The 26,985-nt window shown below is 35.2% G+C and overlaps 2 protein-coding genes across 2 annotated transcripts; one reads left to right on the top strand and one right to left on the bottom strand.

The window, feature by feature from the left end:
- Window positions 1-8,268: 8,268 nt before the first annotated feature.
- LOC111502616 (ferritin light chain) lies at window positions 8,269-13,554 on the bottom strand. The gene is made up of 3 exons (XM_023156728.2): window positions 13,407-13,554; window positions 13,235-13,345; window positions 8,269-8,908 (listed from the first exon to the last, which is right to left on the bottom strand). Exons 2-3 carry the CDS (start codon window positions 13,338-13,340, stop codon window positions 8,340-8,342), a joined length of 675 nt encoding a protein of 224 aa, XP_023012496.2. The 5' UTR covers window positions 13,341-13,345; window positions 13,407-13,554; the 3' UTR covers window positions 8,269-8,339.
- A 6,419-nt stretch (window positions 13,555-19,973) lies between these two features.
- LOC111502617 (ferritin heavy chain) lies at window positions 19,974-25,109 on the top strand. The gene is made up of 4 exons (XM_023156729.2): window positions 19,974-20,173; window positions 24,229-24,506; window positions 24,621-24,758; window positions 24,854-25,109. The coding sequence occupies exons 1-4, from the start codon at window positions 20,107-20,109 to the stop codon at window positions 25,007-25,009; spliced, it is 639 nt and encodes a 212-aa protein (XP_023012497.2). The 5' UTR covers window positions 19,974-20,106; the 3' UTR covers window positions 25,010-25,109.
- Window positions 25,110-26,985: the final 1,876 nt, after the last annotated feature.

Here is a 26,985-nt window from a genome sequence, read left to right as displayed (position 1 = left end):
CGATATTGCATATTCACAAAATCCTAACAATCTTTCAGCTAGACACAGAGCAGATCAGGAGCTTGCAGAAAGTGCTTGGAATCGATTCAAGGCAAAAGACGCATCTATTGGAGAGAAAGGAGCCGCTTGGCTGATTACGAATATAATGAAGGGGAAACGGCGATTTGGTATGGGTTGCGAGTCACCATCCAAACAGTCACGGATACAGAAAAAAAAAAGGTCCTACCAAGAAAAAAAAATCAAAAAAACTATTGAAAGACTCTAAGGTGATAGCTTTTGGTTCTGGAATCGTTAAGAAAGTGCGTGATGTTCTACACAAAGCGGGCGGAAGTGAATTTGTTGTCAAAAATTCTAAAAGAGCAGCTGAAATTGCACTGAAAGCAGCACGCAAATATACGCGGGCTGCGGGTGGGAAAAAGAAAATTCGCACACCGCGAATCATACCAATTCCTAAAATTGGTGGAATACTACCACTCATTCCAATTTTTGCTGGTTTATCGGCGCTAGGTAGTTTAGCCGGTGCTACAGCTGGCATAACAAAAGCAGTACAAGCAGCGAAAGCGAGTAGGGAGCAATTGAGTGAGGCAAATCGACATAATAAAAACATGGAGGCAATCGCTCTAGGTAAACGAGGAAGCGGTATCTACTTGAAGCCTTACCGTAAAGGATTAGGGGTCTATTTGAAACCTCAAATTTCAAAAAACTCATAGATTTGCTACCTCAAAGAGCTCTCTCCAACATCGACCTCAACTATCATGCTGAGAAAATGATGATTCCATATTTTCGGGGGGTATATATGCGTGACGATTTGCCAAAATCGGGACCACTCCGATATGAATCTGCCATAGTAAATTTGGATAGTCGACATGGTCAAGGGACACATTGGGTAGCATACAGAAAATGTGACACTTCAGTGAAATATTTTGATAGTTTTGGTGATTTACCCCCTCCAAAAGAATTGATTCACTATTTTTATAGGGGTTCAAATCCTATCAATATTATCACATATAACTATGAGCGTAAACAACAATTCAACACAGTATGGTGTGGTCATTTGTGTTTGGAATTTCTACAGAGCAAGACATGGAGATAACACCAGCACAGGATAGGGAAAGTATCAAGAGGATGAGTCATTCATTGATCGCATATTCCAGAGTACGCACTTTACGAAAAATGAGTAAAGAACAACTCGCTGATATGCCGAAAGAGGTGTTGATTGGGTGTGCATCGCATGAAATTGCATCTGTATGGGATAAGTTACCACAAAATCTACAAAATGATATTGATGTCTTGAAGTATCAGTACTGCGAAGACCATCAGAATAATTCCAGCGGTAGCAGCAATAATTCTGATGTGAATGATGGACCACCTACAAGAAAAATTTTCTGTTGTTATTGTAAAGTGAATGATGTGAATGTAGTCACACATAATGGGATGGATCATCTGGACAGACCACCTAAAAAACGACGATTACTCCACAATTTCTGCTGTCAGCAATAAAAAGACATGAGTCAATGAAAATTCATCAGTCATGTCACGCACGTTTTCATTGTCGGGGCACTCTAGCGAGTTGAGCGCCAACTTCTACCCACCCATCGAATTGGATAGTGGCGCTAATTATGGTCTGGGCTTACACGGTTTCTATTCCTACAACTCCATATTCAATGTGGATGTGAAAAATAATGTTATCGCCTATTCTAAAGAAGCTAACTCACCTCCTATCATTATAAAAATTCCACCTGGAGCATATGAAATTGATGAAATCAATAAGGTGATTCAAAAATTCATCAAATCCAAAGAAATGCAATTGGAGAATGGAGCTGAGGAGAATATCGATGGAGTATTTCTCCTACACGCAAACAACAACACTCTGAAATGTGAAATGAGGTCGAAATATTACATCCATCTCAAACATGAAAACACTATTGCCGAACTTTTAGGGTTCGAAGCCGATGTGTTTGGCATCGATGAAACTCATGAATCAACATTGCCCGTAAATATCAATAAGGTGAGAATTATTCGTGTGGATTGTAATGTCACAGCTGGAGCATATTCAAATGGTGATGAAATCCATAGCATCTTTGAATTTGATATTGATGTAGAGCCCGGTTACAAACTCACCAAGGAACCGCAAAATATTATTTATATGCCAATACAGCCTGGCGGTCGTAAGTACCTCGACAATATCACTTTACGCATATTGGATGATAATGGTAATCTAATCAATTTCAATGGTGAAAAAATAATAGTTAAATTGGAATTGATTAGGCTATAACGATCATCATTTCTCATATGTTGATTCACAACATCGACGACCGTCATAAGTGTATCACAAAAATGAGTGGAGCAAGCATCGACAAGTTTGGTCGCAGAAGTAAGGCAGTTTCAAATAATGTTTTGCGAGGAAAACCTGGAGTTGGTTTTAAATTGACTTCCGATGGAAACTTTGATATGGAAAATAAACGATTGAAAAATATAGCCGAGCCTAAAGAGAGTACGGATTGTGTTAATCGGGAATATGTTGGTTTTTACATCTCGAAGATCAGAGGAGAATTAGATTCTGATATTGATGAAATCAATTTGAGATTAGATGGAGTAGAAAAATATTCCGCATCAGTCAGGGAAGATCTCATTACGCTTGGGCTGAAATTAGTGGAAATTGTAAAAAAATGTGAATATATGGAAAAGGATATCAAATCGATGCAATCTGATATAATAAAACAACCCTCGATAAGCATTCAAACAATTGAGCAAAAAAGATGGTGAGCGATGATAATCTGTGAAAAAATCAGTATAAAGCAGGAGTTGACTAAATTTTAACTCATTATTTATCATTTCCTAACGCTGAGCAGATGTCAATAATTGATAAAGCTATAGATTTCACCATAATTGTTTCTAAAAAATGGGGTTGTGCTTCAATATCCAGCGATTGCAGCAGCGGCAGCAGTTGAATCAGCGTAATGCATTTGGTGGAGACTATAATCATGTACATTTAAAGAAGAAAAAATCTAAAAGTCGATTCATTCCACGTATGCCCGCCGAACGATCAAGATATAGGCTGAGCGCTAGTAGTTTAAACTTCCTCAAATCTATTGGCTTGAAGGTGCGATATAAAAAATAGTAATAACATGGCGACCATTACCACAAGCGATAAACTGGAGGTGTTCGAAGAGCCCCTGTTCGACCATTCCCTCATTAGCCTTCATGAGCATACATATAAGCCGTATGGTTCACCATATTACAAAAATTCAGATGAAATAAGAATTCCAATCAATTTTCAAGATCTTATACTCGATATTGCAGATAGTTACATATATATCGAGGGGAAGTTCACACCATCTGATGCCACGAAGCAGTGCTACCTATCTAATAACGCCCTCGCCTTCCTCTTCGACGAAATTCGCTATGAAATGGGTGGAGAGCAAGTGGCCGTTGTTCGAAAACCCGGCATAACTACCACAATGAAAACGATGATATCATTTGGACAAACACATGCAAATTCGCTACTACCGATAGGATGGGGTCTTGATGTGAATAAACAAGATATATTGGATTCTGTCAGCAATGTATTCAGCGGTAAATTACCCTTGAAGTATCTCATGGGTTTTGCTGAAGATTACAATAAGGGGATACTGAATGTAAAACAGGAGCTCATTTTGATTATAGCACGATCATTCAAAAATTCATTTATTGGGGAAGTCGATGCAGATTTGGAAATCAATAAAATAGAATGGAGAATCAGACACATTGTGCCGGAAGATCGACAGAAACTGAAGTTATTGAATCGCATCAATAAAAATGGTAATAATGCTAACGTGAAGGTGGCTTATCGTATGTGGGACCTTTATGAATTACCCACACTTCGTGACACATCCTCAGATATATGGGCCGTGAAGACGACCAACAGTCTTGAAAGACCTCGATACATCATCATCGGCTTTCAAAACACCGACCATTCCGAAAATATATCAAAAGATGTAACGAAATTCATACATGTGAATATTAATAATATTCGACTATCTCTGAACTCTGAAGTATACCCATATGAGCGTTGGAATCTGGATTTCGACAAGAAGTTAGACTCATCAGCCTATTATGCATATGAAAACTTCCAACGCAGCTACTATGATAAAGCTATGAGTGAACCGATGATGGATATTGGCAGCTTTCGCAACAACCCACTATTCATCATCGACTGCTCCCATCAACCTGAAGCTATGAAGTCATCCACTGTCGACATCAAAATTGAATTCGAAACACGCAAGGTGAAGTTTCCAGCGAACACCAAAGTATATGCACTAATTCTCCACGATGCTGTTTTATCTTATAATGCTCTTAATGGTTCTGTTCAGACTGGATTGTAATAAGATTGACATGTAATTCACCATGAAATATTCGATATTAAAACACTCAATAATTATTTCCTGCCTTTTATTCATCAAACAATTATATATAGATGGATATAAATTGAAACATAATTTGATTATCACATATACAACACATTTAAAATATTCTAAACACCATCATGTAAGGATTCTTCCAGTTGTGGGTTGGGACTCCGTGGTTCCAATTGATATTTCTCTATGATATTCTGCGGTAGGTAGGTGCATATATCATAAAGGAATTGTTTTAAGTCTGCTTCAATTATCAGCTCACAGAACTCGTCCAAATTTCTGCTTCCATACGAATATTTATGACACAATGCCACACCGAGTTCATACTTCTCACTAAGCTCCAGAAGTTTTCGCACCTCCTCAGCATCATAACATACACTCAAATCATAATTTGATGAATGTAGAGCGTCAAAACTTAGATCAGCCAATTCCCAAGCCATTTTTCTTATGGCAGAATCCAAATCCACTGCTTCTGGCCACTCTTGCGCTGAATATTGCATCCACATATTTATAGGATGGAGAGCTCTGAAAATACAACAATTGCATTCATTAGTTTGGTAATTATATTGTGAAAAAATTAAAATACTCACGTGAAATTCGACTATGTCTATGAAATGAGCAAGTTGATACATATTTTATATTATTCTACCATATTTTCACTATTTACAAAAAAAAAGATTGTAGTTATACTCTCAAAACTTTCAATCCAAAACATTGAATTTCATCAATGATCGGGTTTTAGCACCAGGATAGTCCTGTGAACTTTGACCCATATAAGTAAGTGTGAATTTGGCTTTGGATGAATTCACTTCACGAATGAAGTCTTCTGTGAATTGCTCTGTGACACGTTTTGGAAGCCATGCTTTAAAAGGAGTATTACTTTCCTCATCCAATAGAACTACTTGAATGGATTTACCATATCGTGTGGAATACATTGACATTTTTTCTATTTTATATTCTCTATCAATAACCAGGGCGGTTATAGGTTTTTGCTCTAAAGCTTCACTTTGTTGAATTATAGCAAAATTGATTTTTTCAATGTCAAATTTCAAATTATCCATATTCATAAATATAGTGAAATTACGGTTCAAAAATATAAACTATGTTCACCTTTGTGATGATGATGTTCACTTTTTGGATTGGTAAATACTAGCTGCTGTCGTCAACACAACTCAACAAATACTCACTAACTATTCAATTACGTTAGGTAGTCTGAACTGAGTGAGAATATATGATACACTAAGCTTATATAGAAAATCATCCTCGAAAAGAGGGAGGGGTTCAAGGTTATGCATCGATGACAGTTATATCTCAAGGTCAAAGCACAAGTCCAGGGCCATGCCTCGAGGACCTATGATGTGACATCATACAAGGTCAAACATCGAGGTCACGTATTGAGCAAGAATAAATCTCAAGGTCGAACCGCATGGTCATATTGAACGTGCATAATGCAAGATCATGAGGTATCTTTCAAGACCAAACTTCAAGGTCACATATTGAGGAACAGACTCAAATCTCAAGGTCGACACCCATGATCAAGGTCATATCATCTGACACGTAACTGAAGGTCATATGACGTCATTCAAGGACAAGGTCAAATGGTGGGGGGAGGTCCTCAAGCGGCCTTAGACAACTACTCATGTTCCAAAATCAGAAATCAAAATTATCTATAAAAAAAAGAAATATGAGTGTAATAAGCATGAAGAGGAATGCGTTTATTCGATTACTGACATATTAACATCCATACATTGAAAATCGGTATTAGTTCAACAATGAAATGGAAAAAAAATTAGATGAACTTTGGAACAACAAAAATGGATTTCTGGAGGTGTATTTATTTCTTTTTCTAATAAAAGGCCAATGCGGATACTTTCTGGGCAAGATATGATATTGAAATGTATTCATCAAAATTATGAAATTTGAATCATGTTTCGTTCGAATCGAGAGAGCGAAAGATTCGAAAATTTTAAAAAACTGGAAAAAAGTCGAAGTGACTGTAGACAGTCCAAATTTCGAGCAAGGGTATGAAATTGGAAATCGAGCAATATTTTTCTTTGATTTTTTGAGGATTTTCGAAAAAAATGTAAAATTTGACAGGTTTAGAGTAGCGCATGACAAAAGGAAAAAGGATGTTTTTTACTCATTTTCAAGCACAAACTAACTGCAAATATGTATATATACAGTGTCACACATAAAGTCCGCATCAAATGGGAAATCGAAATTTCGAAAATCGGTATATAAATATATATATATATATATATATATATATATATATATATATATATATATATATATATATATATATATATATATATATATATATATATATGTGTGTGTGTGTGTGTGTACAGTGTCACACATAAAGTCCGCATCAAATGGGATTTTTTTTTGTTCATCTCTTCAAGCAACTTTTGATATCTCCATTAGGTTGTGCTTTAAAAATGATGCCAAATGACATGCATATGACCGATCAAGTGATTTTTCTTCCCTGTCAAATTTGACATTTTTTCCAAAAAATGTTCGGAAAAGCAGTTATTGCTCGAAATTTCGAAAATCGGTAAAGAGAAAAGATGATTGGTTTTTCATTTTTTACCCATATACCAATTTTTAGCTCTCTAGTACAAATTTAGTTTTTTTACAGTTTTTCGAAAATTTTACATTTGCCGATTTCTCAAATTTAGCCAAACCTCAACAAAGTTAGTGCTTTATGCCTAACTTATCTTTCCAATGCATTTTTATTACCAATTGCAATTCTAAATACAACTTATTTCGCAAAAATTTAAAACACCAGAAAAAATTATGCCAAAAATGATGCAGAGTTGATACAGTTTTCAAAAACAGATAAATATTTCACTTTATTTCTACTTTTTGCGAAATAACTTGATACATAAGCATAATTAAAAAACAATATCTATGAAAAGTCAATAATTTATTCTTTACTACACTATATATATATATGTATGTATGTATGTACAGAGATATAAATATTAACGAGTGTGTATGATATAAATCAAAAGGGGAAAATTCGTGGACAGAACACTCAAAAAATAGGGGCAAACCGCGGACACGTGTTTCTGGCTATTGGCCTCATCAGCGCGGTGCAGCCAATTGCAAAGATGGACAACAACTGGTTACCTCCTGTTGGTGACACCGTGCATATGTGATGTTTTTCATTTTTGGTAACCAGTTGTTGTCCATCTTTGCAATTGGCTGCACCGCGCTGATGAGGCCAATAGCCAGAAACACGTGTCCGCGGTTTGCCCCTATTTTTTGAGTGTTCTGTCCACGAATTTTCCCCTTTTGATTTATATATATGTATGTATATATGTTCTTGTTTCCAAATATCAAAGGTGAACTGCATGTTCAACGATTAACGAGCGCCGAAGAAGCAGTTCAAGCGTTCAAAAACCATGTTTTGAGGTGTCTCAAGAGGGATAGAAGAATGGAAAAATTGCTTTGACAAATGGTTTGAACGAATGCAAAAGTGAACTCATCTTATACTGTCGTCCGGGTTAGAACACGTCTGTAGTTTTCATCTTTTCGACATTTCGGCTTTGAAAGCATTTTCAAGTACCACTTGAAATTGAAATTACATGACTCGACAACGCGGTCGTCATCTCCCTGACGTCACTGGCTTTGTTCTTCCTGCCCATCTGTTAAGTACAACTCTTTTGAGAAGTTTATCTTATCCAGAATTTTTTGGTAAACAGACTCTTTTAGTAAACCAAGAAAGAGATTTTGTTTTGAATCACATTTTTACAATTACAGAAGACCCTTAAACAACATGCCGTTAAACGTAGACTTCAGCATAATTTCATAGATTTATATTCAGAAAGAAATTTTCGGCATCACTTCTGCTCAATAAAGTAAGTACAAGTTTTGGAAGCCTTTATTTATTTATTCACAAACATCCTCTAAGGTATGTGTCAAATAGGTTGTGGCTCATTACTTCTGGAGATATTCATCGAACAAAAACAAGGACAACGAACTGTCCGGACCGTCCAACAGGTCGTTCAGATCAGTAGCATATCCAGCCAACTTCCTGATAACGTCTCTCTGCTTGTGAACAAACTCGTGTTCCAGGTGATCCGAAATCTCGGGATCGTGGAAGTTCTTATTCATCCGGGTGGCCTCACCGTGGATCGAGTTAGCCTCAAGAGCAATTCTCTTCTCAAAGTCCAGAGCCCTGGCGACAGCAGCAAACTCGTTCAGCTCGAAACTACGCTCAAGCTCGTTCTCCTCTAATAATTCTTCGGAGACGGTTGCGAAGTTCATTTGACCTCCTCGTTTCGTGAGGTACTTAATGAGTTCAATGCCCTCCTCCCATTTGTCGTCGGAAAGAGAGCGGAAGAGTTTTTCAAATCCTGGACGGTTTTTCTCGTAATTAGCAAAGTTGGTGGAGAGCAACAAATATTCAAAGGAGCGAATGAAGTGATGGTTGGTGAACTTCTGAAGTGCCGGTTGGACTACATCGATGGCGCCATATTTGGCAGTACAGTTGAGGGTGGATGTATCTGAAATTGAAGAATATAATTCTTTAACTGAAATATTCCACAATAATATACAAAAAAGTTATCTACCCATTAAATAAAAAGGGGATAGACATGCCAAAAATGTTTCAATAATATTTTCCACTCTTCAATAACTCCGCATTTTTTTCGTTTGATGTTCAGTTTTCTCATAAAAAAATCATTCATTTGCAAGTTATTATGAAACGGTGTATTATTGAGTATTTAGTAATGTGTAGAAAATACAAATTTTATGTTGAAAACATGAATATTTCCGACAGTTTTCCACCTATACTATAATTCCAAAATAGTAGGCAGAAATGATTGACGTTTTTTTTGCCTTAATCTCTCTTGCAGTGGCGTACAGAAATTATACTAAACAGATGAGGACAAATTAGATTGAATATATAAAATTACAACCTTGTAATTGTTTCGTTTTAATGCAATATTTCTGAGAATTTAGTGCCTACTATCATGAAATTGTACTATAGTCAATTACTCAAGTAATCAAAATTCATAATGTTTTACAAAAAACATAGACCTTTATACAGATTCTGAGGTAAGGAAATGAAAACCAGGCGGCTGCATGAAATGCATTCTCCATAGAGAAATATTCCAAATGCATGAAAATTTTCATAAAAGATTTTGTAAAAGAGAAAGTTCTGAACCAGACAATCATCTAAAAGAAATACAACCTACTCAAGCATTCAAGAAATTGAGGTAGCAGTTTTTAATCCATCCTTAACAAATGAAGTTTTGCTAATTGCTGATTTCATTTACCGATGTTGACATGTTGGAAAAATTAAGCTGTGATTATTCGAAGTGATCCTACTTCTTTTATTAGAGATTAAATGGGCATACAGGAGTATGAAATCGACTGTGGTGTAAGCAAACACTTCAGTGAATAATTGAACCCAAATTACAATATTCTCTGGATAGGACAAGAAAGACCACAGGCATGGCTACCCCAATAGAAAATGTCATACGGAAGGGCAACTTTGAAATCGAATCGTAGTTTCTTGTGAAATATTAGAAACAGTCCTAGCTAGCATTTTCCAAAACGTACATGCTTTCATTAAAAACAGAGAAAAGCATACATATATAGAGCATTGCATATCACTATTCTTTTCAAAAAATTCAGGTTCAAATCCTGAACAGACATCACTGACAAGAATAAAAAAAATAGTTGTACAATAGATTTATTTTTGATGCATTGAAGATGCACACCAAGTTTTACAAAAATATATAGGGACATACGACAGTTATCATAAAAAATATATTTTTTAAGAACTTTAGCACCATGTAATTCCAAAGACAACATCTTCAGGACATAAAATATGATCGCATATATTTTTTTCTCAAAATGGGCCTATAATAAGCTCTTTAAATGTTAGCATGGCATCATGAAACACCCTGTATAAATTGGTCTGAACAACCATTTGTTTCAATTTCTTTTGGTGTCAGAGGATTTTGGTTAGTTGAATCCCTTATCAATATCAATTGAATGAATGATGTCTATTTTTACTTCCATGATGTTTGGTGTATCAATTGATTTTTGAAATGATTCGACAATTTTTTCATGTTATTGGTTGTTTTTATTGATAATTTTTTTCCGATAACCAGCTGCCAACGAACATCCTGAAATGTCAAAATTTCGGGGGCCTAAGGTTAAACGAAATCTTTCCTATTAATATGAGATTTCTATCAATGTTCTTAATGAAAATTGAATAAAAGTAACATTGTAATACCTAGTAAATATGTTATGTATGGTAAATATACATTTTAGTCTCGGGAAGAGACAGATTTCTTTAATGCGTATACAATCGGAGACTTGAAAATGAGAACTTTTTTCTGTTTCTAGACTTTAATGGCTCTTCTTTCAGAAACGCTTTAGTAAATCACAAAATGAAAACAAATAATAAATTAATGAACACATAAAAATAACTCACCAAAAATAAAATGGCATTTATTTACAAATATAAAATCTATGACAGATGAAACGTGACGAATCTTGAATAATCTATCATATCACCTGATAAAATGGATCTGAATATAATATAAAAGGTTATCATAAATAAAATTATCAGTAAAAATGTATAAATGAAAAAGTTTCAATTATCAGTTATAAATTCAATTTATGTAATTTTAAATGTTATTATTTCAATTTTTATCATTTAATCAAAAGTTCAAATATATATTATATATATATATATATATATATATATAATTATTCATTTACGTATTGTTATAGACCATACCGTGACCCTTCGAAATTACATGCTCTGCTAAACCACAAGATCTTTCATTCTGTTTGCAGTCACTTTTATGTGAGGTAATTCGTGAAGAGAGGTTACGAAAAGTAACCATAGATGCCGTCTCCTTTACATAATTGTATAGAGTACAAAATTATCTATCGATCAGTATATAACACGATACAGTAGAATAAATGTTCATTGAGATGTAGAGCTACAAAAACATGATATTAAAACGGACACCACTTTTGAAACAACCTAATGAAAGCTATGACAAGTAACTATCTCAACTTTACAGATTTATCACTATGTAGGTATTGCAAAAATTTCCATGACCTAAGCAGGAATTTTAACTCTGTTGATATATCGATGTATATTATAAAATCGTTAGGAACATTGAATCGGGTATGGAAGTTTCATTCGGTCCAAAGTGTAAAATATAAATCTATTTTGCACTTTTTTATATTTTTAAATAAGAGCGTGTGCAAGTAAAACGGTTAAAATTTTATATTGATTGGATCGTTATAGTTGACAAGTAAGCTGTAATAATATAACTTAGTTTATAAAATCAAATTAAAATATTTTTATATACTTTTCCACGTATTCTGTTATGTGTACCAAATTGGATAACATTATAGAAAATACACACACTTCATTCATCAATTACGATTTTGAATGTCACGGAATAAGCTTGATCTGCTTATGTCATCGATGACATCATAATGACATTCATTCACCTATTTGATTTAATCCCAGCCAAGAGGAATCTTATTTGAATTGAAGGGGTTATATTTTTAGGAGTGATTACATTTTTGGGAAAGAAAGTTTTTGGCTTTCTACTACTCCATCTGATACAAAAAATTAATCACTTCTAAAAATATAACCCCTTCAATTCAAATAAGATTCCTCTTGGCTGGGATTAAATCTAATCTGTTTAATCTGTTTTTAAAATCTGTTTTTCCGTTAACCAGCTGTCGCACCCCTACGAACGACAACCCTCAGAAGTCGAAACTTGTGCGAGCTAAGGATTAACGAGGTCTTACCTTTTAACGTGTGATTCCTAACACGGGTTGGACGGTAGCAAGTGAAGATCGATCGTTCAGACTAGGGCTTGAACCACCGACCAACACGGCAGTCAATTCGAGTGAGTGAACAAAGCACCCACACAGAACCGCTTGGCTACCGGCTGACCAATGAATGAATGAATGTCATTACGATGTTATTGATGACATAAGCAGATCAAGCTTATTCCGTGACATTCAAAATCGTAATTCATGAATGAAGTGTGTGTATTTGGTACTGAAGAGCCTTAGGGCAAGTGTCTTAAGGCGAAACATCGGTGTATACCAGTGAAGGTGACAGTGTTCCATGTGAGTACAATTTATTACCATTCATTCAAAGTAGAACTCATGTGAATGATATCTGATTCTTATTCCACAACAAATATTTGAAATACAAACTGAGTAGAGAAAAGTATCTTCTGTATAATTCAGTGTTCATATAGAAGTATTTGTTTCGAAAGAATTATTTTCTTTCGTGTAATTCAATGTTTATATGAAAGTAGCTGTTTCAGGAGGACTTTCTTTCAGTTTGTGTCTGAAAGTCACTTCTTTGCATGATCTACACATTCATGTATAGAGTTTCAAATTGATTACTTCCTTCCTTTCTTTGGAAGATTCTCTCATCCCTTTTTTTGTATCAGATGGAGTAGTAGAAAGCCAAAAACTTTCTTTCCCAAAAAATTAATCACTCCTAAAAATATAACCCCTTCAATTTGAAAATATCTTCTTCTGTTCAATTGGAGGGACAATTAAGATAATCTTCCTACTTGGACTGATCATTGCGTCATCCATAAATTTTTCAATATAAACATTGATTTTTTTTTATTCATTTGTGTTGCTTACTGAAATGATACAATTTCTAGCAAAATGCTTTCAACAAACCATCGTAACCAAATATTTTTCAATACTATTGCTGACAAACTGATTCAAAATTTAGATGAGCGATTATTAGAGATCAGATAATTTGATAAACCAGAATTTTATTTACTTAAAGCACTCAGGCAAAGAAATGTACTCACATTTTTTGTTGGTCGTCCTGCAAGCTTCAACTACGTCCTTATAACAATAGTCTTGGGCCGCAGATGCGGCAGCGCAAAAGATAGCGATAATAATGAAAGCCTTCATGATCCCTAAAAAATATCAAAATATTCAATTACTTCAAAAACTGCTCACACTGATATTGACACCCACCTGGTATCTCGCCAGCGTAATCACGAATGATGCATATTCGGATAAAGCAAGAAAATTTTATATAGCATTACCACAAAACAACAATAAGATTGTGGATTTAAAAACCGTGCGCATCAGTGTCGTGCGCAACAAAATTACAGATACGGAGTTTGCAATCTCTCATGATTCATGATAAATTGTTTATACATTATGATGTACCTATAAATTATCTCCTGGACTGGGTCGAAGAACGAAAGTAAATATTTTTTTGTACTTTGAAATGTTTCACTTTTTTAGGAAATCGAACTCGATATTCACTAAAAAAATTTACGACAAGTAATGTGCAGAATTTGAATATATTACGATGTTACCTATCAATATCACAACATTCTTGAGATTAATGAATGTATTCTCGAAATAATTACTTGGTAGAGGTGAAAAATATAGTTTGGTAAACTACCCTTATCTTTTTTTTTGGAAAGAAAGTTTTTGGTTTCTACTACTCCATCTTGATACAAAAAAAGGATGAGGGAATCTTCCAAAGAAAGGAAGGAAGTAATTAATTTGAAAATAAGTAACTCTATACATGGATGTGTAGATCATGCAAAGAAGTAACTTTCAGACACAAACTAAAAGAAAGTCCTCCTGAAACAGCTACTTTCATATAAACATTGAATTACACGAAAGAAAAAAAATTCTTTCGAAACAAATACTTCTATATGAACATTGAATTATACAGAAGATACTTTTCTCTACTTAGTTTGTCTTTTAAATATTCGTTGTGGAATAAAAATCAGATATCATTCACATGAGTTCTACTTTAAATGAATGGTAACAAATTGCACTTACCCTTATCTATTTCAATATGTGAAAAATTGAAAATATACATACAATAAATACAATACAATAAAGTATATTATATGTATAAGTTTTATAATGTCCATAAAGGACGAAACTGCAGTAACGTTAGTTACAATTCAAAGTAGTAAAAAACATAGAAATTTTCTTTTTTCTTTTCATTATGATATCCTACCACGTAGTAACGGCTACATCCATCAATTTAATATAACTGGAGTTTTATTCCAACACCAAACCGTTATTTTAACACCTCGACACGTGTTTCGATCACCAAGTATCATCTTCGAAAGGAAGATTAAACTAAAAACACTTACAATGTTATCCTTATTTATACCATAGAATACCTCTTCTAGGTACCTGCGACTTAAGTGCCTTAAATTAATTTCACAAAATTGCCTTATCTACTAGTGTTAAATTAATTTTACTATGTGTCCTTATGTAATAGTTAGGTAAATCTGATAATTATTTTAACAAGCTATTAGGTATTGGTCCACCATATTTTGCATATCATTATTTTTACTTATTTCCACACTCTCATAGGCATCAAGATGCCTGTTGTTGTTAACTTGTCTAACTAATCTTGATGAACTAAAGTTTATGACATGTTTTTGTTGCAAAATATGATGGGCGACTGTTGATTTTCTTTGGTCTTCCATATTTTAGGTGTGCTAAGTGTACCTTTTATCTCATTTTAATAGATCTTTTTGTCTGTCCATAATATTTTGCATCGCAGTCCTTACATTTAATTTCGTAAATTCCAGACTTTTCCGAATTTCCGACTTTGTTTTTCTGGTTTGCCAAAAAGCTCTGTAGTGTATGGGCTTGTTTTAAAAGCCACCTTCATACCTAGTTCCTTGAACATCTCCCCAAAGTTATTCGTAATTGGTGGTATGGAACTGAAATATATTTATCTTGGTTTTCGTCGTTTTTAATTGTTGAGATTTCGTTCATTCTTACCCTAAACATTCTCTTCCTTATAATATCATCTGCAATATTCCTCGAAATTGTATTGTCCAATCTGGATAACATTACAAGGTAAAACACTCAATTCATTTATAAAATTACGATTTTGTCACGAATGAGTTAAATCTACTCATGTCATCGATGACAGTACTTAATGGCATTCATTCGCTTATTTGATTCAGCCACAGGAATCCTGTTTTTAATTGAAAGATTGTGTCTGAAAGTTACCCCTTTACATGATCTACAAATCTTTGTAATTAGTTTATTCTGAAATTATTTTCTTTCTTCCTGTCTTGGAAGATTTTCACATTCTTCTGTATAAAAATGGCGAAGTCGAAAGTCAGAACCCTTTTTTCCCAAAAATTAATCTCTTCTTTTATTTAGTATATTGTGTAGGAATCCTGTGAATGATATCTGATTCAATTCCATAACGAATGTTTGCAGTACAAACTAAATATGAAAAAGTGTTTTTTGTAAAATTCAATGTTTAAATAAAAGTAGTTATTTCGAAAGTATTTTTTTCTTTCGTGTAATTCAGTTTCATATGGAAGTAGTTGTTTCGAGAGTAATTACTTTCTTTCTTTCTCTGGATGATTCCCACATTTTTTGTATGAAGATGGAGAAGTAGAAACAAAAACCCATCTTTCCCAAAAATTGATCTCTCTTAAAAATACACTCCTCGCAAATCAAAGTTATAACTTATAATTTCTGCCTGACTTATATAAATCTATGAATATAATGACTGGATTTGACTGAATAGTTAGGCAAGATGATATAAAGAACTTTTTTCATAACAGTGTTACTTATATTTCATCAGTTTGGACTTCCATTGTATAATATAATGTAAATTGATTTGAAATCCCTGAAAGAACCTGTAAAAAAATTTAAAAAAATTTTTAATTTTTTTTACAGATTAATTTTTTTTTCAGTTTTTTGTTCAATAAAATTGTTATTTTTTCGGTTAATCTTTTTAATTTTTTTTCAGATTCTTTCAGGGATTTCAAATCAATTTATATTATATTAGACAATGGAAGTCCGAAATGATGAAATACACCACGAAACATTTTCAACTACCTTCAAACAAAAGTGTTAGTTATCTCTCGTACGAATACGTCAGTGAACTTCATGTCTGATTTCATCGTAGATTTCGAAAGAAAAAGTAAAGAGAATGATGACATTATCGACGGAGTGGAAAATATTGAGCAACAGGTCAACAAACGGTGTGCAAAAAAAAACGACAGTGAAGGTACAAAACTCAACCCTTTCAGAGGTCTCGCCAGGCCCGGACGAAATCCCAAACTCAGCACTTAAAGCTGAACACATGAAGAGAAAAGCGGCGATGACGATCCTCAGCGCCACTCTTCAACTCCACACTTACACTTCCCGTATTCTTTCAAGGAGGTCACGGATATCATGATACCGAAACCTCACAAAAACCCTACGTTCCTGACAACTATTAGTCTGGGAAATTCGTTACCAAAATAGCAGATTGCTACACGATCATAATGGTGAGACACATCGAGTATTTTCAAACTAAATGCCAAGGCAGAGTAGGTCAAGAACTCCCCACCGGACGACTTCTTGAAGCAGAAATCCCTCAAGGCGCAGTTCTGTCTCCATACCCCTTCTCGGTTCACACACTAGACCTGCCCCAGCTATAGAACTTCAACAAGTTGGTTCACTACGCGGAGGGCACAGTTTTGCTGACCAGATCCACCAGCCTTGTGCTAGTCACAGAACACCTGCAACAACAGGTGGAGAGATTAGAGGAGTCAACCAAAAGTTTTCTCGAATTTGCCATGAAAACACGAATTTTATACACGAACATTTTTTGTACAACTGTGAACGTGAATTTACATAGTCTGAAATATATTAAAAATAAATACTTCCAATACATCTTGACGTAGTTTTTTGTCCTGATAAGTTATTGCTTTCAAATGAATGTTGTCTTGAAAATATTATTCAATATTTTCTTCAGTCAAATCGTATTCCAAAATTTTTCCTGTCTAAAAAAAAGTCCAAAATGATTAAATAATACTTCTCTTTTCATACATTTTATATTTAATGGTATCAATACTTACAATACAATTTCACAGCATCCAGTGGTCTTTCTGTGTCGTTTCTGGAAGATTAGCATCAACCTCGAATCAAGCGATACTACTCATCCAGAGGAAGGTCAGAAGATGGACAGGAGATTCCTTGAGTGAGTGGGGCACTAGACCATCCTCAATCCTATAATTGGAGGCAGAAGCGACAGATGAAAGCGCTTCTAGACAATCCCACTTTCCTTCATCACGTATAACTTCACTACTTAGGTCCAGTGCATATTGACATATTGACCCCCGATCCAAAGTTTTATGGTAGTAAATTCTCATAGATACATATCGATATATCTTCCGGAACATGGATCTCGGCACCCAGTACGTAAATGTCCTGAAAAACCACGCCAAAAATATCTCTCAACGAATTCGGACAAACCGTAACCTAGTGCTGCGGAATCTCCCCGATGCACTGAATACGACCTACTCCATATTCCACGAGAGGACTAAGCACAAGGGATCGACGAAGAAAAACCAGTGACCATCTCCGAGTCACGGTTCGGCGACTTCGGCAAGTATTACAACAGACACACACACAACCCGATACTATATATACACCATTAGTTCACGACACACTCACACATGTAACCAGTCAGGCACAAGAGACCATCATGCTAACACAACACACAGTAAAACCAGGAAACCAAACAATAGAGACAGAGCAGCAGGTTAAGGACAGCTTGGAAATGGGCGGTGATAGATAGTAAAGGGAATCTAATTTCTGTACACATCGGCCGTGTGGAAAAACTTCTATCTTCGAGCACTCAACCGCGGCGGAGACATAGTGTATATAAGAATTATGAATTGTAATGGTTTATGTTTGAAAAACAGATAATTTTTCTTTTTTGTATAATAATGTCTTATAAACGAAAAAGTTGATAGCTCGTTTAAAATTAAGTGATTAAGTGCCATCTAAGAGATATTGAGAAAAAGTTTTTAGCTTAATAGTTTAACTTACAGTACGACCCTTCACAAGGCTGACCGGTTTAGTTAACAGAAAAGTTAGATAAAACTCATAGTAGCCCCCTAGTAACCCCCTACCCGGGGTTCAAGGGGCGCTGCTGCACCCGGACGTGGTGTCCTACGAGGCGCGGTGCCGAGAACTAGAAATTGGGAATTTTGTTTAGGTACCTCTAATTCCATTCAATGCCACCGGCATTGCATGTACATAATGAAAATGTGTACCAGTCTTGAATGACGGACAAATCATATGTACGGCTCATCACCTCATGATACCTACTTGCCGCCTTTGGCAAGTGTCACACCGCTCACTATGTGGAAGCTAGAAGAGCTCTTATTATGACTTATCTTACAATTCAAATTTATTCAACTCGCACCTGCCTGAATTTGAAGTTAGAAGAGCTTTCTTTTACATAACCGTAGCCGTTACTAAGGTTTTAAACGAAAATTCGTTTGACTATATTACCAGCACGGTGCCTTTGTAGTGGGTGTCGATCACTGATTGATATTAATTGACGATCTATAGAAATTTAATCTTATTGTTTAGGTCTCAAAGTTTGATTATGTTATAATGTAAACAACTGAAATATGAAATCAAATTTTTATCTGCAAATAATCCTAGTTCTCCTAGTTAATTGCCGCTACGACAGCCGTCGTGTTAACATTAAAATTTTCATGGTTTGGTTTCAATTGAGCAAGTGGGTATCAACAATTTTTGTTTCAAAAAACAAACATAATTTTGTCTGCGATTTTTGTAAATTCAGACTTTTCAGAAATCAATCAATGAAAGATTGAAATTAGGTATATTGCTTGAGTTGGTATAGCATTAAGTATGCCTATTAAATAATAATATAATTTTTTTTAATAACAATTCATGTTGATTTTTATTTGTCAATTTTTTCATTTGTAAATTACAGAGTTTCAAGAAATAATTAAATAGAAGATTGAAATTATATAGCGTTTTTTTTTGTAACAGCAGGGGCGCAGGCTGATCACCCGCACACCGGCGTATAATAAGTTTAAGACGGCACTGATAGAAACTAGCAATTTTCAAGTATGCTTAGGGCAGGGTGAAGTTCGATATGTGTGAGAAATATTGAAAAAATATATTCAACTAGATTCCCAGAATTTAATGAAAACACTTTTTCATTGTTTAGGGAAAAATGTTTTAATAGATTCATTTGACGACAAAGGTTCCAATTTTACCATAACTCCAGAGCCAAATAGTAAAAGCGGAAAATACATATCGACTAATGTCTAAAAACTAAACAACATATATAAATGCTATTCACAAAAGAAACAGCAATCGAGCCATTTTGAAAGTCCCTTTTCTATATATTTTTGATGTTTCAGTTTCGATCGGTTTTTTTCAATTTGGTCAAATGAATTACAAAATCTCATCTCATTGTTTAAAACTGGAGCTGGTTTTTAATCAAGTTGAAAGTTGATGATGAAGATAAAAGTTAATTTAAATCACCAACATGTCAAAAATATAAGTAATTAACTTCCATTTATCTCTTATTTATGATTCTTCTTTGGGCTAGTCCGCTTCTGGTATCTGTAACCTGACAAACACAAACATGGTCTAGCCGCAATGCGGGGAGTGCATGCAGCCTTGAGAGGACTTTACTCGAATTCAACTAGCGGCAAAATGAATATGGAGTGGTGTTGTGCGCAAAATACTTACATATCTACATTAACTCGGGTGAGTTAGTTCAGTTTTTGTTTAGTCCACCTTCTGCGCCAGTGAGTGTAAAGGCAGACTACTTAACAAATTACAATACTAAACTCTGTTAATCGATTGTTATAATTTTTTGTCCAGGAACCAAATCAGCTGAACCATGAAAAGCATTATTTTGACAACTTTCTTCATTTGTGTCATTGGATTGGCTTCATCGGCCCTAGAATGTAAGTTAAATGTTTTTCACTCATACTCGTATTAACAAATACCTGATTTTCTTGGAGATGTTCAATTGTAAAATTAATGAAAGTTCACTCTATATATCAATAGATATAAGATTCATGGGTAAATATTCGTTTTGAGGGTACCCGGCGATTTAAAAAAAATGTTTAGTGTAAATACGTATTTTGATACGTAGATTACGAATCTGAAAGAAAAAAGCTCTCCCTTTTTTACAAAGTTACGGCCCTTCAAAGTTCAGAAAAGGGCAACTTTTCAGCCTTCTTTTTCACAAGATAAACTATTTGAAACCACAAGCAGTTATTCACTAGGTCACCCTTACACCCTATTCCTCCTTCCTTGACACTTTTCACATCAACAATCAATTTGTTTCCAATAAAAATGTTGAAAAATGTAAGTACGGAGCTGCTTTTTGGTTATAAGTATATCTCTGTATTTTACGTTTTTAAGGTTAATGGCATAGTTGGTACGACTGACGCTGTCAATTTTTTTTTTACTGAGTTCCGTGGTGGCCATGGTAGTGGACGGACGTGCTGATAACGTCCGACCACAAATAAGGTATGCGGATGCCATGTTAATTACGGAAATGTGTGAGTGTCATTAAAAAAAAGTGATAAATAAAGGGTCCCCTTTATTCACGCCGGTATCCAGGCCGGGATGGTTCGGATAACCACGTAAAGGAGGCTATATTTGTGAAAAAAAAACTAAAAGGCCTCCCAAGCAAGAGGCGACTCCATAAAAACCAAATTGTTTGCGCCTGACGATAGGAAGCAACGACCATCTAAAATAGAGAGAGAGAGAGAGAGAGAAATGTTTTTTGTCTTCATTCGTAAATTGGTTTTTGGTGGTGTATTAATTACTCACGTCAAACTAAAAATCCAAATCTACGAATTTGAAATAGTAGGCGGCGGCAAATACCAACCGCTTTTTTCTGAAATCTCACCAGTAACTAACCTAGAAATAGAAGAATATCACCAAAAGAAGCATTCGTTTTTAAATTAAGTTTTTTATAAGAAAAATATTGATTGTTGAATTGAAAAGTGTCAATTGAGGAAGAATAAGGTGTAAAGGTGACCTAAAGAATAAATGCTTGTGTTTTTAAATAGTTTATCTTGTGAAAAAGGAGGCTGAAAAGTTGCCCTTTTCTGAACTTTGAAGGGCCGTAACTTTGTAAATAAAGAACAGCGCCGCTTTTTTCCTTCCGGATTCGTAATCTACGCATCAAGATACGTAAGTGCATTCAAAATTTTTTTCAAAATCGCCAGGTGCCCTCAAAACGAATATTTACCGTTAAATAGTATGCATCCACTCAACCTTAAGTTCATTCTGATAATCTATAAATACTAATTTTATCAAACGAATATAATGATATCATTTTCGGATCTTTACACACGGCACCAGATTTATTATCGGCCAACAATAACCACTTGAAATTTGTTGTAGGCTTGATATGTGCGTCACAATAATTGAACTTTCGTATTCCTTTCAATATTATTTCGTATTAACAAATTTTTTTTGATTGACGTTAGCACAACCATGAATTTTTTTATATGTATACGAGGTCTGTTAAAAAAATAAGGTAAATATTCAAATTTCGCGGGATAAGTACATTCGATTAGCGATGGGGATAAAAAAAATTGGCATAATATTTTGTGTGAAAATGGAGTTGAGTGCTCAAAAACACTTGAAATGTTGACAGTGGCATATACGGTGGCATGCGTAAAAATGTTTACACAGAAGGTCAAAAAGATGTGAATAATGACACTTGCCCTAGACGCCCCAGCAAAACATCAACCGATAAACATTTTGAGAAAGTGAAGACAATTGTTATGAAGAATCGTCGATTCACTATTAGAAAAGTTACTGAGGATGTCGGAATATCGGTTGGCTCATGCCATGCAATTTGTTCGGCAGCGTGGCGTGTGGTAGTGAAGTTCGTTCCAAAATTGGTAAATTTACCAAATCACAAAGAAAACCGTCGCATGAGGTATCGCTCACGACTTGTTAAATGACGTCAACGGTGATCCAGATTTGCTTAAAAGGATCATAGCTGGTAATGAATGATGGGTTTACGGTTATGACATCGAAACGAAAGTCCAATCGTCCCAATAGAAGATCCCAGAAGAGCTAAGACCAAAAAAGCACGCAAAGTTCTCTCACTGTTCTGCTCACTGTGTAGCAGCAAATTATTGACAATTCAATAATTTGTTAACATGAATTTGCGAAAGGCAGCTTTTGGCCGGAAAGCACTATGGGTTCGTAAAAAATTGTTTTTATCAAATTCAAATCAACACTGAAGTGGGCGCCACCCACCTTTGTAGAAATACAAGTATCAACTATTTATAAAGCTGGGAAATTAAATGGGACAAATTGATGGGAACGTATTCTGTGGAGTTTGGTCGTTAAGTAATAGCATAAAAAATAAACAATCAAAATTAATACATGTATGTTCAATTTATACCAAACAAACGCTCATGTAATATGTAAGTCGAAGATATTTTGGGGAAGACTGAGAACTTAATTTTGCAAGATCAGATCACGTCATAGATGAAAAATGCTTACCCATGGTGCTACGCATCAGGTCACAACATTATTGCATCATTATTATGATTTTTTCAGATAATTATATTGAACAGGTTTTTTTAAAGAAGAAATGGAAGTAATGTATTTTGGTTCAAAATATGTTAAATATATGTTGAAAATATATTATAATTTCTGGCCTTATTGGTTCTCTCCGCCAAATTCATCTCTTCTACATTAAAGAAAATCAAAAGAGTATTTCTAGCCTATGCGATATCATTCAATTCAATTTTCACTAACTCAGAACTTGAAACTAATTATTATTTTCACAGGGTTAATCACTGTACTTTCACTGTCTTTTTGATATGAAATTCAAAAATGATTTTCTGTAAAAAAACACTAAATCTTTAGTTTCTGTCAGGACTCTGGCGTTGCACGTGTAAACTTGAACCGACCCGACTTCTGATTTGGGGTGAATAGTTTTCCTTTTTCCAAAATAAACCACCTATTTGTCTAATGTCATCCTACAACCCTAAGAATAAATTTTATTAAAAGCAAACCTAACACAAAAAAGCTATTCAGAGGATTATCAAATTTCTGGAGCTTTTTTAAAGACTTACCTCTAAAGAGGGTAGGGAACGGTTTATCTACCAAAAACCAGGCGCCCCGTGGTTTGATTAAGTAAAAAAACTGGAATGTCCAGGGCTAATTTATAAGATAGCCAGAATATTTCCACTCAATGTAGGAAAGGCAATCATTAACGAAAACAGGGAGAATAATTCAAATCCAAAAACTGTTTCCCTTCACAACCACCTTGGCACATCTCCCTTCGCAAGAAAGATATCGAACTGAAACCTTCTTGAAAAGAATCATGCTTGATTTGGCGAATCGGATCAAAGAAAACGGGCAACGTCGAAACGATGTCAACTCCAGCAATGGAATGACGTCAAAGGAAATTTGAGCTACAACGCTATAACAGTTTTCTTCGATTGCCGTGGCGTAGTGCATCAGGAGTTCTTGCCACATGTTCGTATGATCAATAACGAGTATTATCTTGAAGTTGTCGCGGCTTGCAAAAAGCAATACGAAGAAAACATCCGACAACACACCTGTTCACTCGTCATTACAACACAATAATCATTCGTTAGCCACCGTATTCACCAGATTTGTCCTTCTGAGACTTTTTCCTGTTCCCAAGATTGAAGAGACCCATAAAAGGACAGCGTTTTGCGATGATTGAGGAGATAAAGAAACCGACTCGGTAAGAGAGCTCAAGGACGTACCAAAATGTGGCACAAGTGTATTATTTCTGAGGGGGACTACTTTGAAAGGGGCAAAATAGAAATTGATGAAAAAATAAATATTTTTTCAAAAAAAATAAAATTCACCTAATTTTTTCAACAGACCTCGTATATAGTAAGTAGAAGTGATGAAAATTTCCATATTGAATTTTTTTATGGATTATCTAATAAATATCAAACTTGATGGTCTATGTATTCAAACATTGACATTGTTACTGTAGGTTCTTACAAAGAACTGGACATTCCTAAAGATTGGATAGACATGGAAAAAGCATGCGTCAAAAAAATGAGAGCTCAGGTCGAAGACGAGCTCAAAGCTGCCATGCAATACATGGCAATGGGTGCTCATTTCTCTAAAGACACCGTCAACAGGCCCGGCTTCGCTGAAATTTTCTTCAAATCTGCCAGCGAAGAAAGAGAACATGCGATCAAACTCATTTCCTACCTTCTCATGAGAGGAGAACTTACTTCTAAAGTCAGCAGTCTCATCAAGAGAAATGTGAGTATATACTTGATGTCTGGATGCATACCAGCTATAGCAACTTACATTGCTTCCTTTAACAGGCTCGCGTATATTTTTTTAAATTCATCATTATCAATTGTTTCGTTACAGCTTATGCCATCTCAAACGACATGGACTAACGGATTGAGTGCTTTGAAAGACGCTCTTAAATTAGAAGCTTCTGTAACAAGAAAAATCCGTGATGTTATCAAAGTATGTGAAGAAGCGAAATCTTTCAATGACTATCACGTGAGTAGCGAGGACTGGTGAATTTTATATTTCGTAGTTTATAATTTCAATGACTTATTGAGGGCGGAGTTTCAATTCATTTCGTTTTTTTGCAGCTTGTCGATTACCTCAGTGGAGACTTCTTAGGAGAACAATATCAAGGTCAACGTGATATCGCCGGAAAAATATCCACCCTTGAAAAGATGACGGAAAAACACGGTGCTTTAGGCGAATGGCTGTTTGACAAGAAGCTACTTAAGGGGGAGTTGTAATCACGCCTTATTACTTAATGGTTTTTCTTTCATGAAGATGTGTGCCTTACGTTAACGTTTGGAAATTCTAATTTGATTAAAGATTTTTGTTGAATTGAAATTAATGATTTTTAATATGTTTCTATCATGAAGAGTTTTGAATGTAATAACATACTTATAGAATACATTTTCACCTGAAATGATTTATATCATAAATATATAATATCTCTTCGATTATCAACTAAACCAACCGCCACTGTTTCATGCTCCAACTTACTTCCCGTAAACAAAGTTATGCTGACTTCAATGTAAGGATGGAAAAGGCCTCTCTATTGTCTTTTGTTACTCTGATCTACAGAAGTTAAAAAACTCATGAATCATGGATTGGTACAATCAAGGCTACAGTATGGGTTGATCTTCTGGGGTAACTCTGCATATACTGACTACATTCTTAAGGTTTAGAAAAGAGTAATTCGCTGTATGGACAAGTCTCGTCCACTGGACTCTTGTAAACCACTAGATAAAAAATTTAGCATCGTACCGTTGCCGTGCCTACACATAATACTGCTATGATAATAAACACCTATATCCAAAAAAACTCTGATATACATACCTACATAATTACGCTACTCGGGGTGAAGATACTTTATACCACCACTACTCTCGCTTGAATGTGAGTCAGAATTACCCAAAATACTTGGGTATTAAATGCTTCAATAAAATAACTTTTATAGGGAATGAACTATATGGTTTTTTGTTGGATAACTGCTAATATAGTATGGATGAATTTCTTGCTTTCAGTGCTTAGATGAATGACATAGTTTCTTTTATACATGTTAGTCTTTTTTAAATTTGTTCACGATCAAACATTTGTGTTTAGCTTTTTTGACTAGTCCAATAAGTTTTCTCATGTATTTAATCTTGTAATTGTGAAAATTTTAGTGATGAATCAAACTATTTGTATGATTTCTTGAGTTACACCGATATAGAGACTGATCCACTACTACCTTCAGCGGCGAACATTGGAAAGCCTAATAGGACGAAAACCAGAAGTCTTTCCCCAATCGTGGTACATACAACAATCCTGATGAGTAAAAGATTTATGCAAAGCTTAAAGAAATAATTCCATACTTACATCCTCCCGGAGCATAAAACTCATGCGTTTGTCCTCCATGGGCTGGAATTTGCCCCAGAGACTGAGTAAGTTGAGGAGGAACTCCGGAGGGAATGAAAAATGAACCTTTCGGCTGTGTATAGGCTGAGGACGGATAAACGTCCCCTATACATGGTCGTAACGAACGAAGGATGTCTCAAAACGAAATGTCCCAGGGTCACATAGAAGCTTTGGACAAATAGCATAAAACTGATGCAGTGTCACAGATTCCAGGTCTAAATGTGCTAACTGCGGCAACCAGCGCCTAAGCAGGTCTCTGCACCAGCCCCTAAACTGGTACCTGTACCACTGCCAAGACCAATTCCTGGGTAAAGGATAGTAGGAACAAAATTCAGCCGACTCCGGGATAACCACCGCTTCCTTCCCCACCACTGGTACAGTGAGAGGGCTCACGATAGGGGCTCAGCAGCAGCTCATGGAAGCAACTAATTGCTTCCGGAGGCTCAGCGAAATGGTTAACCTGGCCGAGATCATCCGGGCAATAAATGATCTGTGTAAGCTCATGGTTGTTTTAATGATTACAACTTGTAATGCCTATTAAGGGGTGCATACTGAATGTGAATGGAGTTAACAAATACCCCAGGGCTGTTAACCTAATTTATACCCATAAGTTTGATATGTTTCTGTCCGAAACCAAGCTTTGGCAGGAACATAAACTGAAGCGCGGTGAAAAGCGGTGGGGTAGCTATCTTGATAAGAAAAGACTGGAGTGGAACTGTCACAATCAGCAGAACGCGAACGGGAGGACGCTGTTGGAGTACTCCATGAACAACATTAAAATAGACTTTTCTGAGGAGCTGACTCACTATCCTTGGAATGGTTT

The sequence above is a fragment of the Leptinotarsa decemlineata genome, unplaced genomic scaffold (assembly GCF_025532065.1).
Source record: "Leptinotarsa decemlineata unplaced genomic scaffold, Ldec_3_MD MMD2_tig00000026_RagTag_RagTag, whole genome shotgun sequence".
NCBI lineage: Eukaryota > Metazoa > Arthropoda > Insecta > Coleoptera > Chrysomelidae > Leptinotarsa > Leptinotarsa decemlineata.
The sequence above is the reverse complement of the archived record's forward strand: the minus strand, read 5'-3'. Positions and strand labels throughout refer to the sequence as shown.